Source organism: Heteronotia binoei, chromosome 14, assembly GCF_032191835.1.
Source record: "Heteronotia binoei isolate CCM8104 ecotype False Entrance Well chromosome 14, APGP_CSIRO_Hbin_v1, whole genome shotgun sequence".
Classification (NCBI taxonomy): Eukaryota; Metazoa; Chordata; class Lepidosauria; order Squamata; family Gekkonidae; genus Heteronotia; species Heteronotia binoei.
In genome coordinates, this window is record NC_083236.1 from 15,846,976 (window position 1) to 15,862,201 (window position 15,226).

General features: G+C 41.1%; 2 protein-coding genes across 14 annotated transcripts in view; both read left to right on the forward strand.

Annotated features, from left to right (window-relative positions):
* Window positions 1-15,226, forward strand: part of LOC132582157 (protocadherin beta-16-like) — a 214,724-nt gene that overhangs the window by 138,112 nt on the left and 61,386 nt on the right. The gene's annotated exons all lie outside the window — the stretch shown is intronic.
* On the forward strand, window positions 2,326-9,519 carry LOC132582778 (protocadherin beta-16-like). The gene is made up of 2 exons (XM_060254495.1): window positions 2,326-4,797; window positions 9,277-9,519. Exons 1-2 carry the CDS (start codon window positions 2,371-2,373, stop codon window positions 9,517-9,519), a joined length of 2,670 nt encoding a protein of 889 aa, XP_060110478.1. The 5' UTR covers window positions 2,326-2,370.

Here is a 15,226-nt window from a genome sequence, read left to right on the forward strand (position 1 = left end):
TTATAACTGTCAAATTAATATAAATCTCGGCCAGTAGTTCTGTCTGCTTGGCTCATGGACAGTCACATTTGCAAATAAAAAGAGCCACCTGAGTACCACCTTACTAACAAAACACGTACAATATATCTATATTAATACATAACTATATATCAGTAATAATATTGAATAATATATCAATATTAGTATGTAACTATATCTGCAACCCTTTCAGTTAGCAGAATACCTGTGAACATGAAAGGTTCTCTCTCCCTATCACTGTTAATACTCAGGCAGCCCCGGAGTACTTGGAGAGAAGGAAGGTCTTGCAAGGCAGACTGATGACACAAAAGTATATGCAAACTTTTATGATCTCCAGAAGTCTTTATTAGCTGAGTTGTGGGGGGGAAATGCTCCCAGATGATGATGATGAAGAAGAAGACCATGCATTTATAGCCCACCCTTCTCTCTGAATCAGAGTCTCAGAGCAGCTTACAATCTCATAGAATCCTAGAATCATAGAGTTGGAAGGGACCTCCAGGGTCATCCAGTCCAACCCCTTGCACAATGCAGGAAACTCACAAATACCTCCCCCTAAATTCACAGGATCCTCATTCTTGTCAGATGGCCATCTAGCCTCTGTTTAAAAACCTGCAAGGAAGGAGAGCCCACCACCTCCCGAGGAAGCCTGTTCCACTGAGGATGTGCTCTAATGGTCAGGAAGTTCTTCCTAATGTTGAGCCAGAAATTCTTTTGATTTAATTTCAACCCATTGGTTCTGGTCCTACCTTCTGGAGCCACAGAAAACAATTCCACACCATCCTCTGTATGACAGCCTTTCAAGTACTTGAAGATGATGATCATATCACCTCTCAGCCTTCTCTTCTCCAGGCTAAACATCCCCAGTTCCTTCAACTTTTCCTCATAGGACTTGGTCTCCAGACCCCTCACCATCTTCATCGCCCTCCTCTGGACCCATTCCAGCTTGTCTATATCCTTCTTAAACTGTGATACCCAAAACGGAAGAGCAGAATAAAGCGATACCATCACTTCATGTGATCTGGACATTATACTTCTGTTGATACAGCCCAAAATTGCATTTGCCTTTTTAGCCACCACATCACACTGGTGATTCATGTTCAGCATATAATCCACTAAGACCCCTAGATACTTTCCACAGATTCTACTGCCCACACAAGTCTCCCCCATCCTATAACCATGCATTGGAGTTTACCTACCTAAATGCAGAACTTTACATTTATCCCTCTTAAAATTCATTGTATTGGTTTTAGTCCAGTTTTCCTTTATCTTCTTCCCCCACGACAGACACTTTGTGAGGTAGGTGGGGCTCTCTCAGAAGCTGCCCTTTCAAGGACAACTCTACAAGAGCTGTGGCTGACGCAAGGCCATTCCAGTAGCTGCAAGTGGAGGAGTGGGGAATCAAACCTGGTTCTCCAAGATAAGAGTCCACTACGCCAAACTGGCTCTCTGTCAAAAGCAATTTGAGTGTTGTAATAAGAGTACAAAGACTGCAAAGATTGGTAAGGGGTTGTTGGATCTCCCTGACACGAGATCTGCAGCTCAGGGGGACTCCCTTTTTAGCCATCCTCCAATAACAGCTGTTTCAGAATAGGAACTATCTGCCAGCCCCTGGCATCAGTGGGTAGTAGCCTTGACAGCTTCCTGAAATATGTGATGGGTGCTACATCAGAGAAAGGTGCTCAGAAGCACCACAAGTGGCATGTTAAAGAGCCAGTTATGGCCACTAAGCCACTAAGAACCACTGATTTAAGCATAATGCACATACTGTTTATGCAGTGGCTCTCAAACTGTGTGTTGAGACCATATTGCCTGACAAGTCAACTGCAATGCAAGGTGTGTATTTTATATGCATAAAGTGCAAAATGGTTGAGGGATCATTATGCTCACTATTGCTATTTATGAATAAACCATAAAAATAAAATAGCTTGTTCAGTAGTAATTTAGGTGAGACATTTTGTGAGCATAGGGGAGGGGGAGTAGCAGGGAATGACTTTGCATGTGGATTCCAAAAGGCTGAGTAATATAGCGGTCAGTCTGCCCCAAAATGTTTGAGAACTTTAAACAGATTTGCAATTTTCATGGTTTTCTTCTAGCAAGACCACAAGATGGCAGTATAAGCAAACAGATGAGCTGCAAATGGCATTTTTGGGCATTTCATTTGTAGCAGCACAAGAAGAAACCTAACAGACAGACAGACAGCTTCTGAATTCAGAGGGAAGGAAGGGCTGGATAGATGGGAAGATACAAGGACAAAAAACAATGAGCACAGCAGATCAAAATATTTCAGAAGGATAAAATATCTCAGGATAGTACCAGGCTGCTTCATGTTTTGAAAACCACAGACTCTTGACCATGTCTGGCACCAAGGACAATAGCTTCAGGATGAGAAAAGGTCTGTATCTTTTGTTCTTATTCTCTCTGTCTGGAGTGGTGTGTGTCTCAATTCGCTATTCATTGCCTGAAGAGAAGAGAAGTGGGTCTCTGGTGGCTAATGTGCTGAAGGATTTGAAACTGCGACCAGAGGAGCTCCCTGCTCGCAGAGCCCAGCTGGTTTCCAAAAGCAATAAGCAATATTTCCAACTGAATACCCATTCTGGGAATCTCTTTGTAAATGAAAAGATAGACAGAGAAGCTTTGTGTGGTGAGATGGACTCTTGCTTACTGTTATCTGAAATTGTGCTCCAAAACCCCTTAGCAATCTACATCATTGAGATAGAAATAGAAGATATAAATGACAACTCTCCAGCATTCTCTGAAGCTGTACTTGACCTATCTATTCCTGAAAATACCCCCCAAAATACCCGATTCCCCCTGGAATCTGCCCAAGATACAGACTTGGGTGAAAACAGTATTCAGAACTACACCCTCAGTCCCAATGAAAATTTTCACTTGGAAATACAAAGTGGCAAGGGTGGAGAGAAAAATTTGGACCTTGTTCTGGACAAAACACTAGACAGGGAGAAGGAGGCTCATTTTGGGCTGACTATCACAGCATTTGATGGAGGGGTGCCCCAGAGAACAGGCACAGTTCTAATAAAGGTCAGTGTTCTGGACATCAATGACAACTTCCCTGAGTTTGCACAATCTGAATATATGGTGGGTTTAAAGGAAAATAGCCCTCGAGATACTCTGGTCTTGAAAGTGGAAGCCAGAGATTTAGATTTTGGTTCAAATGCAGAGATTACTTACTCATTCCATCAGGTGCCTGAGGAAATAAGCAGCTTGTTTCAGTTGAATCAAATCACTGGGGAAATTACTGTTTTGGGTTCAGTTGACTATGAAAAAAAACCAAGCTATTCTATGAAGATCAAGGCAAAAGATGGAGGTGGTCATACAGGCCACTGCAAGGTCATGGTGGAAATTGAGGATGAGAATGACAATGCACCTGAGATAACAGTCATATCCATCACCAGTCCTTTGGCAGAGAATTCTTCCCAAGATACGCTGGTGGTGCTCTTCAGTGTCACAGACCGAGACTCCGGAGACAATGGTCGGACCTCCTGCTCCATGGAGATGAATTTGCCCTTTCTATTGAAAACCACGGTGAATAATTATTATCAACTGGTGACCCAAAGGCCACTGGACAGAGAAAAGGTCCCTGAATATAACATCACCATCACAGCTACTGATTGGGGCTCTCCCAGGCTCACTTCAAAAAGAACAATTAAGGTTTTGATCTCAGATATCAACGACAACTCTCCAGTGTTTGAGAAGTCCAAGTATGAAATGCAAGTGTGGGAAAACAACATTCCAGGCCTGCTGATGGGTTTGGTCCATGCTGTTGATCTGGACGTGGAGCAGAATGCCAAGGTGGCCTATTCTCTAGTGCCTGGAAATGCCAGTGGTGCTCCTGCAGCCTCTTATGTTTCCATCAACTCAGAGACTGGGAATCTTTATCTTCTGAGATCTCTGGATTATGAGCAGATCAAGGAATTCCAAGTGACAGTGAGGGCTTCAGATGGGGGTTCTCCTCCACTGAGTTCGGAAGTTGTTGTTCGAGTTGTTATCCTGGATGAAAACGATAATGCTCCCTTCTTCCTCTACCCACTTCAGAACAGCACCTCCCCCTGCAATGAGCTGGTTCCCAAGTCAGTGGAGGCCGGTTACCTGGTTGCCAAGGTGGTGGCTGTGGATGGGGATTCAGGTCAGAACTCCTGGCTGTCCTATGAATTGCTGAAGGCCACGGACCCCAGTCTTTTCAGCATAGGAGCCCAGAATGGGGAAGTGAAAACCAGGAGACCACTGACAGAGCGAGATACAAACAAGCAGAGACTGATCATCCTGGTGAGAGACAACGGCCACCCTCCCCAGAGCAGCACAGCAACCCTGAATATACTTCCTGTGGATGGCTTTTCAGATCCTTATCTGAATATTGCAAGTGTCAGTCAGGAAGCCAGTGAAGAAGATGGCTCCTTGACTATGTACCTGGTCATCTGCTTGGCTGCTGTGTCCTTTGTGTTCCTGATTTGCATCATTGTTTTTGTCATCATCAAAATATACAAGAAAGAGTCTAGTTTTATCACTGCCCTTCCTCAGTTCCCACCTGCCTTACCTGAGATCCCAGAAACTGGTGCTGATTCTCAAACTGGATCACTTTCCCGGACTTACCAGTATGATGTTTGCCTAACTGGTGGATCACTAAGCAGCGATTTCAGATTCCTTAGGCCTCTCATTCCTGTTTTCTCTATGGGGGACCCAAATATTTCTGAGAATCATAGGATATCTTCTATCTCTCAAGAAACTCCTGAGCTGGTGGGAGGCCAAAAACAAAGAGACCAGGTAAGTAAATAATTGCCTTTTTATTGTCCCACATGCTTGGAAAAGTTCTGCTGAGTTATAGGACTAGAAATACTTTTTTGCTGAACTGTGAGTAATTTTTTTAAATATATACGTTTCATCTCTCTATTGATTCATTATGTTTCTCTTTATTGGAGACATCTTTGAGGCTAGATAAGTGTCATTAGAACAGTGGATGTATTTGCATTCAGTACTTGATATTCAGCTCTACTCGTACATATCCTTTTTACAGTCTATTTATTATCTCTGTTCTTTTCCTCAGTAAACTGTTCTCCTTGCTGTCTGATCCTCCTGTGCCTAAGACATACAAATGGTTTTACCTTTCAACTAAGACTGAATAACTGTTTGAACTTTGAGCTGACCATCCTTTTGAAGCTGACTCATCTATTTTGTTGGTCCCCTGGCCCTTTTTCCATTGGCCCTCTTCTGTTGTTAGAAGGACATTCTTTTATCTCAGTCTGCTAGCAAATAACTGATTTTGTAAACTCCTTGTTTCAAAACGTAGTTTGATAAAAGTTAAATTGTTTTTTTTTCAATGCAGCACATTTATTTTCTTGGAAAATCTCAACTTTTAAAATTTTCCTGTGTGACACATTCTCTTCCAAGGTCTCAAATTTCTAATAATAGTAGTTCTTTCTTTCACTGTTTCTTTTCCTTCTGATGACTACATATCCTTTTGCTCATAGCGTTATGGCTGTGCATGCCAAATATGGTTAAATTGGAAATCCCTGTATTTTCATTCTTCTGTAAGCATGCATGCATTTATTTTCCAAGTATATCACAGGATCACAATAATAGTCCACTTATTAGATCAGAATACTGCCCTCAGAACACAAAGCAAGAACTGTAGCATAGCGGCACAGGAACAGAGAATATACAGATTGGCACGGTCAGGGAAGCATGCTTATGCAACCATCCCCAAAACTTAACTATAAATCTCAGATCAATGAGACAAACTTAGTCCACTGCCTTAAAAGTTAACAGATGGTTAAGATGGTGCCAGTCAAACATTTCTCAAGAGGAAGTTCTATAAATGGAAAAAAGGCCTTCTCTCTTATAGACAGCCATCTCACTTCATAAGGTGAAGGTAGGTAGAGAATTGCCCTTGATTATGGACATGAGTGCTGGGCAGGTTCATTTGTTCCTTAAGGTGGTCCTAGACATTTCTATGTTACTGTGTTTTTCAATCTGACCATTTTTCTTTTTTATTGTGTTATGTATTCATTGAACTTAGACCATAGATGTATAGCTTTACCTCTCATTAAATCTAATTACCAGGGAGAAGTATTAGGCAACTCCTCCCCCCCCCCCAGTCTCTCTCCTCTGGCAGCAATCAGCACAGACTGAAGTTCTCACCTTTCTCTGGCAGACCCTCTGCCAAAAAAAAATGATACATGAGAGATTTTTTTAAAAAATATATGATTTTACATCAGATTAGATTGAGAGCCTTAATTGAACAAGATAGGCTCAGTTTGAGTGGAGATTTTATTGTTAATCAGGTTGAAAAAGCAGGTTAAATGCTTTAAAAAATCTGGATTGGATAGCATTATGGTAGAATGTTAAGAAGCAATGAGAGTGATGCAATATTAACTCCTATGTTGAAACTTTTTAATGATTGCTTAAGAAATGGTAATATCCTCGCTACATTTAACCAAACAAGGATAATTTGCATGCACAAGAAAGGTAAGGATTCTACAACTCAAAGCTCATATAGACCAATATCTTTGTTGAGCATAAATTGTAAGATCTTTACATCTATTATAACAGATGGACTGAATAACGTTATTGGTGGATACACACACTCATCATGACCAACGTGAATTTATGAAGGGTAGATATTTAGCAAATAATACTTGGAGTGTTATTTCCATATTTTGGAGTGTCAGTTCCATGTATTGACTTATGCAGAACAGAAAGGAGTCAAAATAGCTTTAATACTACATGTCGAGGAAAAAGTTTTTGACCACATTGAATGGAGGTTTTTTTGGTTCAGCAGCCTTGAGACATTTAGTATTAAAGATAAATTGCATATTCTAAAAGTTTTATATAGTCAAACTTGTGCATGGCTTTGGGTAAAAAAAAACATCTCCTCTGATAATGCTTGACTGAGGCACATGTCAGTTTGTCCATTGGCAGCTATTCTATTTACTCTTTATAGTGAACCCTTAGCTGAATTCATTAGAAGTTAATCAGGAATGACTGGAAATGATTTGGCTGGAAAAGAACTTATGATAAGCCTCTAGGCTGATGAAACATTCATAGAATAATAGAATCACAGAGTTGGGAGAGGCCGTACAGGCCATCTAGTTCATCCCCCTGCTCAATACACTAATCTTGAGAAAGCAATTGAACAAACTTTGATATGCATAGTGGCAGATACTAATCCTGAAACCACCTATTTTGTTACAAAATTTTTAATGATAGTCTTATCTGCAAAACAACAGAAATCTGGATTGATCTGATGGTAATGGAATTCGGCATATGTGGTTAACATGATAATTTTAGGTTTACTTAACTGTATGGTAGGTTTTATTAGAAATTCCTGTTTTAACATTTTATTCACTTTTAGATTTGAATATTTTGACTGTAACGTTTGAATTCTGTGAATATGGTTAGTTCTGTTGTATATCAATGCATGTTTTGACGGTTATTACATCCTGATTGAGCTTAAGACCTTTGGTCATAGAAGCTAATAAATGAAATAAAATGATATGCATAGAGGACTATAGTACATTTTCAGGGTATAAAATTAACAAATAGAACAGATATAAAATGGATTAAATTTAGTTGAAAATCTACAAAAAGAGATTTCGGCTGCATTGGAGCTGAATTGATTCCAAACTGCAGGGAGATACCTGAGTGCTTAGCTTTGCTCTGAGATAAAATAATTGTTAACAGATAGTATAACATCAGGTAAAGTTGAATCTGGCTTGATGGCCCATGTTAAATTTGACTTTGTTCAGTAGGATTACTGATGTGACATGTTTGTAGTCCTATTTGAAAATAATCTTATTGTTTTATCTAAAATAACTTTGCAAGATTGGCAAAGGGAAATTATGAAATGTGTCTGAATAAATAAAAAGCCTGTAGTAGTATTAGAAATTCTACAAAGGAAAATGAAGACTACATTGATTATGAGCAACAATGATAATGTCCTTCAGTTTCATCAGTCTCTGTATAAAGTGAAACTATTGGAAAACAGCTAGCCAAGTGCATGTACCAAGAGTGAAAGCAGCTGAGAGGGATTTTGGTTTCTTTGGGGACATAATTTATTACTTCATCCAAGTTTCAGAAAATGTACTTAGATCGTTCAAGTTAACAAGATGTAATGGGAAATAGTTGTAGGAATAATTATTATAAAGATAATAGGAATTATGCAATAAACATCAAAACCACCAATGGAGGGGGGCGCTTTGCTTACTGCAAATTCATTGTGGAGGTTGAGGATGGAAATGACAGTTCCCCAGAGGGGAGGTTAACGTTCATCACCAGTCATTTACCAGAAGATTCTCCCCAAAATACTGTTGTGACTCTCTTCAGTGTCACTAATCAAGACACATCAAAAACTTCCTGCACCACTGAGGCAAACCAGCCCTTCATGTTCAAAAGCCTCAGGGAATAACTGTTACCAACTGAACAAAATTTGAGTCCAGTGGCAAATTTAAGACCAACAAAGTTCTATTAAAGATATAAACATATGTGTGCATGCACACTTCTTCAGGTACATTGAAGTGGAAGTTACCAGTTCATACATATAGGAAGAGAACGCTGTAAATTAGCATACGACATAATGAAAATGTTTAACAGATGCAAGGACCAAACAGGAATCACACGTTTAGTTTATGAGGTCATCATTTGTTTGGATTTAATTCCAGGGAAAAACAGTGAAGCAAATACATGAAAATTGGAGATTGATGTGTAAATGTACCTAACATGTAACTAACAGCGTCCTTTTTTTAAGGTGGGGTGATTGGTTGTGCAGTGTTATGTTGCATCTGTTAAACGTTTTCATTATGTTGTATGCTCATTTGCTGCTCTCCCTCTGTATGTATGGACTGGTAACTTCCATTTCAATGTATCTGAAGAAATGTGCTTATACCTTGAATAAAACTTTGATGGTCTTAAAATTGGCACTGAACTCAAATTTTGTTCTATTGCTTCATACCAACATGGCTACCCGCCTGAATCTATTACCAGCTGGTGAACCAGCAGTACCTTGACCAAGAGTTTTAGCATGTAACATGACCATCACAGCCACAGACTGGTGCTCACCCAGGCTCTTGTCACCAAGAATAGTTAATGTGAAGATCTCAGATGTAGTAGTAGTAGTCATTCAGTCAGTCAAAATTCATTGTGCATTGCCATTGACCCTTAAAAAACAGAACACATACTCTGGTTTCTCTTCAGATCACATAAATCTTTTGCCTAGTAGTAGTAGTTGTTCTTTATTATGGTCTTTAGACCAGCATGATCTTAGATGTCAATGACAACTCTGCAGTATTTGCAAAGTCAGTTTATGAAGTGCAATTACAGGAAAATAATATTCCAGGTCTATTCATAGGTTTGGTCCAAGCCAGGGACATGGACATGGGACAAAATGCCCAAGTGGGAAGGTCAGTGATCAACCTGTGTCCTCTCATGTCTCCATCAACTCTGAAACTGGGTATCTGTGGACCATCTGATCTCTGGACTATGAGCAAGTGAAAGATTTCCTGGTGAAGGGCTGTGGATAGCAGTTCTCTTCTGCTGAGCTCCAAAGTTATTGTCTTGAGTTGTTTTCATGGAAGAAAATCAGGGCTTTTTTGAGCAGGAACACAGTTCTGGCTGGCTTGGCCTCAGGGGGTTTGGCCTAGTATGCAAATGAGGACCTGTTGGTCTTTTTCTAAAAAAAAAAAAAGCCTTGTGTGAAACAACAGTGACATAAGGGGATGTGGCCTAATATGCAAATGAGCTACTGCTGGGCCTTTTCTACAAAAAAAAAGCCCTGATGAAATGATAATACCCCATTTACCTGGAATCCTTGTCAGAATGGCACTTCACCATCTACTAACTTGGTTCCCTGGGAGATTGAGACTGGCTACCTGTTTAACAAGGTGGTGGCAGTGGACAGGGATTCTGGTCAGAACTCTTAATTTTCCACATAAATGGGTGCCTAGAATGCAGAAGTAAAAACCATGAGATCAGAAAACAAATAAGACCTATGAGATCAATTAAAAACGAGCCACATTCAACCAGATACTTATCATTGGAGTTAGATACAAGAGTCAGTCTTCCCAGTCCATCTCTGCGACTCTAAGCATTTTGCTAGTGGATGCCTTTTCTAACCCTGAAATAAAAATGGTGGATAATCCGAAGGATGAAGTGGTGGAAGAAAACCATATCCTGATTATGTATGTAGTCGTGTGTTTGGTTGTCATCCCATTCATTTTTCTGGTTTCTTTGATGGAGTTTATTCTCATCAAGATTCAGAAAAGGAGAAAGTTCATAGAGAGCTTTGTCCTGCGTTTCCCAGTGGGACTGAATTTTCAGGAGAACTATGGAGATGCTGGTTCTGGATTCCTTTCCCAGACTTGCAACTTTGAGGTGTGCTTAGCTGGTGGGTCTCTGAGCAACATGTTCAGGTTTTCTCAGGCTTCTCTGTCCTGTCTTTTCTGTGGAGCCTGCTGAAAAGCAGGAAGATTCAAGAATTTCCAGTCACCATGCAGAAGATCAGCGCAGGAGTCAGGTGAAAAGAATTAACATAAAATTGGTGATAACTGAATCCCAGAAATATTGATAGTAATAACAGTTCAGTATAACCTACTCACTAACACCCCTGAATCAATGGAATTGAAACAGACATGTTTATCATTGCACTAAAATCTATCTTTATTTGCTCTTGTTTCTGCTATTGCACATACAGCGGAATTTAACAATCATGTTTAATATGAGCATTAACTACATAGAATGTTATACTTGGAAAAAAAAGGATAAACCTAAGTCTGTTGTCCTGACTGCATGGTTCATGGAGAGCTACATTCACAATTATTGTCAACCAAAAGACTACTTGAGTGCTGGGTATGCTTTTGATTTTGACTGTTTACAGACCTCACAGTCTAGATAAGCATTACACGGTTCCACTGTTTCCTTTCCCAGAATAGCCAGGGTTTTCTTTAGAGTATTATAGCTGGCATGCCCCATTCGCCTATGCAATCTATGAATGCAGTTATGGTGGGGTTGCCGATTATAAACCATCTGTGCTTTTACACTCTTTTGGTCTAGCACATACACATTTTCATTTAGCCTACCTCTGGCTAGCACCTTACATTCTTTAAAGATGGTACACCTATGCACGTTAAACAGTACATCAAAGACTGCTTTAGTTAACACGGAGACACTTAACAAGCTTGTCTCCAAGCTAGGCACACATAATACATTTACAAATCTGTGTTTGAGTTCTGGGAAATAGACAGTCCCTTGGCATAAGACTTCTGCCTTCCTGCCATCTGTCAAACTCACGACTTTAAGGCTCGCCGGTTTAGTGTTCTCCAACAGTCCTTCCTTGTTGCAAAACATCTGGGTGGCACCCGAGTCTATAATCCACGGAGTGTCCTGCAGACGCATATTAGTTCTCACAAGAGTTGCTTGCTGGGGTTGAGTTGACCTCTGCTTTCCTCTTCGTCTCTCAGGGCAACTCCTCTGCAGATGAGTATCACTGCCGCACAAAAAGCACTTCTTTTTTACTTGCAGCACCCTCTTGACTGAAGGAAGCAACTCCTCCACTTACTGGCTCTAGCTTCTTCTGGCTCGGCTGGACGTGAGCTTTCTGTTCACGGCACTCCTGCTATCTCTGGTCCTCTGCCAATAACTTCCCCGTTCAAGGTTAGCCTCCCTGCATCCTGGCCCTCAGAAGCCATTAATAGCATGTCGAACCACTCATGCAGGGAACTTAGTATTATGTATACTTTATCTTTTATCTTCCTCGGGAATAGTTTTCCCCCGTTGCTCAAGCTCTTGAAAACACGCAGACAAAGCATTAAGATGTTCTCTCACCGTCTCTCCAGCTTGCATCCTCTTTCGATACTACCTTCTGGTTAACGCTATCAGCGAGCCCGCTGTAGTCTGTACATAGACGGCCTTGAGCGCGTCCCAAGCCTCCTTTGCCAGCTGCTTTCCTCCCACATGGACAAGCTGGTCGTCAGATAGGCTCAAGATTATAGTGGCGAGAGCCTTTTGATCACGGATGGTCTCTTCTGGCGTGGGGTCCTCTGGAGGATCTGCTACGGCATTCCACAGTCCCTCTCTCTTCAGGAAATGTTCAACACGAACCGCCCACACAGTATAGTTGCTAGAAGTCAGCTTCTCAATCAGCATGGTAGCGACTGCTGTTGCCATTCTGCACAGCCTTGCTGTATCAGCTACTGCTGGTTACCTCAGCCGAGGTAGCTTACTTCTCTGCACTGGAGCATGTCAGCCATCCTTCTCCAACTACACTCACAGTCTGTTGGCGCAGCGGAAGCGTGCTGGGCCCATAACCCTGTTGATGCTACGCTGCTGGAGTGAGTGCAGTCACTGAAGACGACGAAATTAAGTCAAGCACACAGTAGCTGTAAAACTAACTATGTACATTTATTTACAGAATATATCTCACACTGACAAAACGCTCCGCTCACCTCTACCATCCAAAATCTCCACACATATGATGGTGTTATTATACATTTATACATATTCTAAGTCAGCCTGACCAATCAGGCCAGTGCTGAATCATGCTGAGTCATGCTGACTCTACCTTGGCTGATGCAACCTGGCACTCTGTCCTGTTGCCCCCACCAGCCAGATGATCTAATGTCATTTCAGCTGTCTGCAGTAATCTGGATACTGTCACAAATATATCAACAAGAAGGTGCCTCCCATCCTCCATTGTTTCCAATGAAAGGGGAAAATATTTAAAGGATTTGCAGTCCCTTTAAATGTCTCTGAACTCAAGTTGTTTAAAAGGCTCAAGCTACTAGTTCACCCTGAAGGCATTTAAAAGGACTAGGATCTCTTTAAAGACCCACTAACTGCAACTATCTGGTGTTTTTGGATAACCCAGAATATTTTGGGATTGGTTATATTTGATAGCCAGAATAATCCTGGAATGTATATTCAGTTGAATAACATTTTTTTTGTCTAAGGTATATCCAGATGCACTCCCTTTATCCCCTGTGTACCATCTTGCTAAACAAAGACATATAATAAGGTATATCAATTAATATTAAATACATAACTGTAACTTCAATTTTTTTTCAGTTACCAGAATACCTCAAAGCATGAAATATTCTCTCTCTCCATCACTGTTGATCCCTAAGCAGTCCCAGACTATATGAAATGAGGGGAAGGGCTTGCAAGTCAGACTTATGACACAAATGCTTTAATGTTCTCCAGTACACTTTATTAACTGGATGTTTAAAAAACAGGGCCTGCAGAGAAGGGTGAAGGGTTGTTGGACCACTCTGCCCCTGACACGAGTCCTGCAGCTCAGGGAGATCCCATTTTAGCTGTCTTTCAGTGACAGCTGTTTCAAGATGGGAACCATCAACCTGCCAATAACGCCACTGGGCAGTAGGCTTGCCCTCCTGTCTGAAATATGTGGTGGGTGCCACACTGGGGAATGGTGCTCAGAAACTCCAGTAGCAAGTCAAAGAGAGACATTTGGCTCCCAAACTACTAAGTACCATTGATTTAAACAAAGTGCACACTGACTTACTGTTTATGCAATGCTTCTCAAACTAGGATTGCCAGGTTTGACAGGAAATATCTGGGAACTTTGAGGGTGGAGCCAAGAGACTTTGGAGGTGGAGCCAGGAAACTTTCCTTTTCCCTAAATAAATAAATAAATAAAAATACAGCAGTGCAGTTCCCCTGAATACAGTCTTCATTTCCCCAACCTCTTTTGTTGTTTACCCTAGCAGCTGAAAGTGAAATTTGTTATCCCCTCACAAGTCCCCTTGTCATGCTCTGGAAGCATTTCCAAGCATGGCTTTTTAAAGGGACATGCACACACACTCACAAAGCAAGCCCACACTTTTGTGATCTTACTGGGGCAATTTACTCATGGGAGTTGCTGAATTTAACCATCTACTATATTTCAACCAGCTTGTTCACACAGGAACAGGAAAGGAGAGCAGACTAGGGGGATGGCATTTTCCTCCATCCCAAAATCAAGTCTAGCTCTTTCATATCCATTTTACTATAGCGAATGCAAAACAGAGGGACTTGACTCTGCCTTTTTCACAGATTCACACTGCTTGCCCTGCCCCCTGGTTTCCTTCTACTGAGATTTAAAGGCACACACACATTCCGAAACACAAACGGTTCCAAGCATCTTCTAAACCTGCTGAGGTTTAAAGGTACATTGTGGCTGTCAGGAAGGAGCCTGCAAAACTGGGGGGTCCCCCATTGGGACTTGGGGACTGGCAAGCCTGTCTCAAACTTTGGGTTGGGACCATATTCTCTGACTGATAAGTTGCAATGCCAGAAAGGAGGTGGAGGAAAAAGATGAGTTAGAAGAAGAGGCTTTAAAAACAGATGAAATCTCCTGCCTTTCCTCAGCTTCACATTCAGTGGGGAGGCACTCTGCCCTGTGCTCCTTTGTCTTTCCAGCAGGTCTGTTTTGTCACGCAAGGCAGCAGGAGCCACTTCATATGTTGTGGTTTTAGATGTAAACAAGAGCACTGAACACAGTGATCAAGAGGGTATGATTGGCTGCAGCTCTGTTCAAGTGAGTGTGCATTTTATATGCATTAAGTGCAAAACGACTGAGAGATCTTTATGCAAATCATTCCTCAGGATTGCTGTTTATTAATGAATCTTTAAAATAAAACATTAACTTGTTCAATAGTAACTTAGATCAGATTCTTACATTATGTGTGCATAGGGGAGGGGAAATAGCAGGGAATCACTGCATGTTGATTCTAGAAGGCCAAGTAAGGTAACAGTCCATCCGTTCCAAAAAAGTTTTAGAACTTTAAACAGAAATGCAATTGTCATAGTTTTCTTCTAGTAGGACCACAAGGTGGCAGCATAAGCAAACAGATGAGTTGCAAATGGCATTTTGGGGATTTCATTTGTAGCTGTACAAGCAGAGACCTCTGAATGCAGAGGGAAGGAAGGTGCTGGATAGACGGGAAGATTCAAGGATGAAAAGCAATGAACACAGCAGATCACAGTTAATTAGACCAACAGAATAAAATATCTCTGGATATTACCCAGCTTCTTTCTGCTTCATGAACCATAAATATCTGACCTGGGAGAATCTGGCACCATGTATGATACCTTCAGGATCAAGAGAGGTCTGTACCTTTTGTTCATATTTTCTCTGTCTGAAGTGGTGTGTGTCTCAATTCGCTATTCTTTACCTGAAGAGAAGAGAAGTGGGTCTCTGGTGGTT

Coding starts and splice junctions, on each gene's coding strand:
- LOC132582778 (XM_060254495.1), top strand. CDS start 2,371: ATGTCTGGCACCAAGGACAATAGCTTCAGGATGAGAAAAGGTCTGTAT. Junction 4,798..9,276: donor GCCAAAAACAAAGAGACCAG/GTAAGTAAATAA, acceptor TATGGTCTTTAG/ACCAGCATGATCTTAGATGT.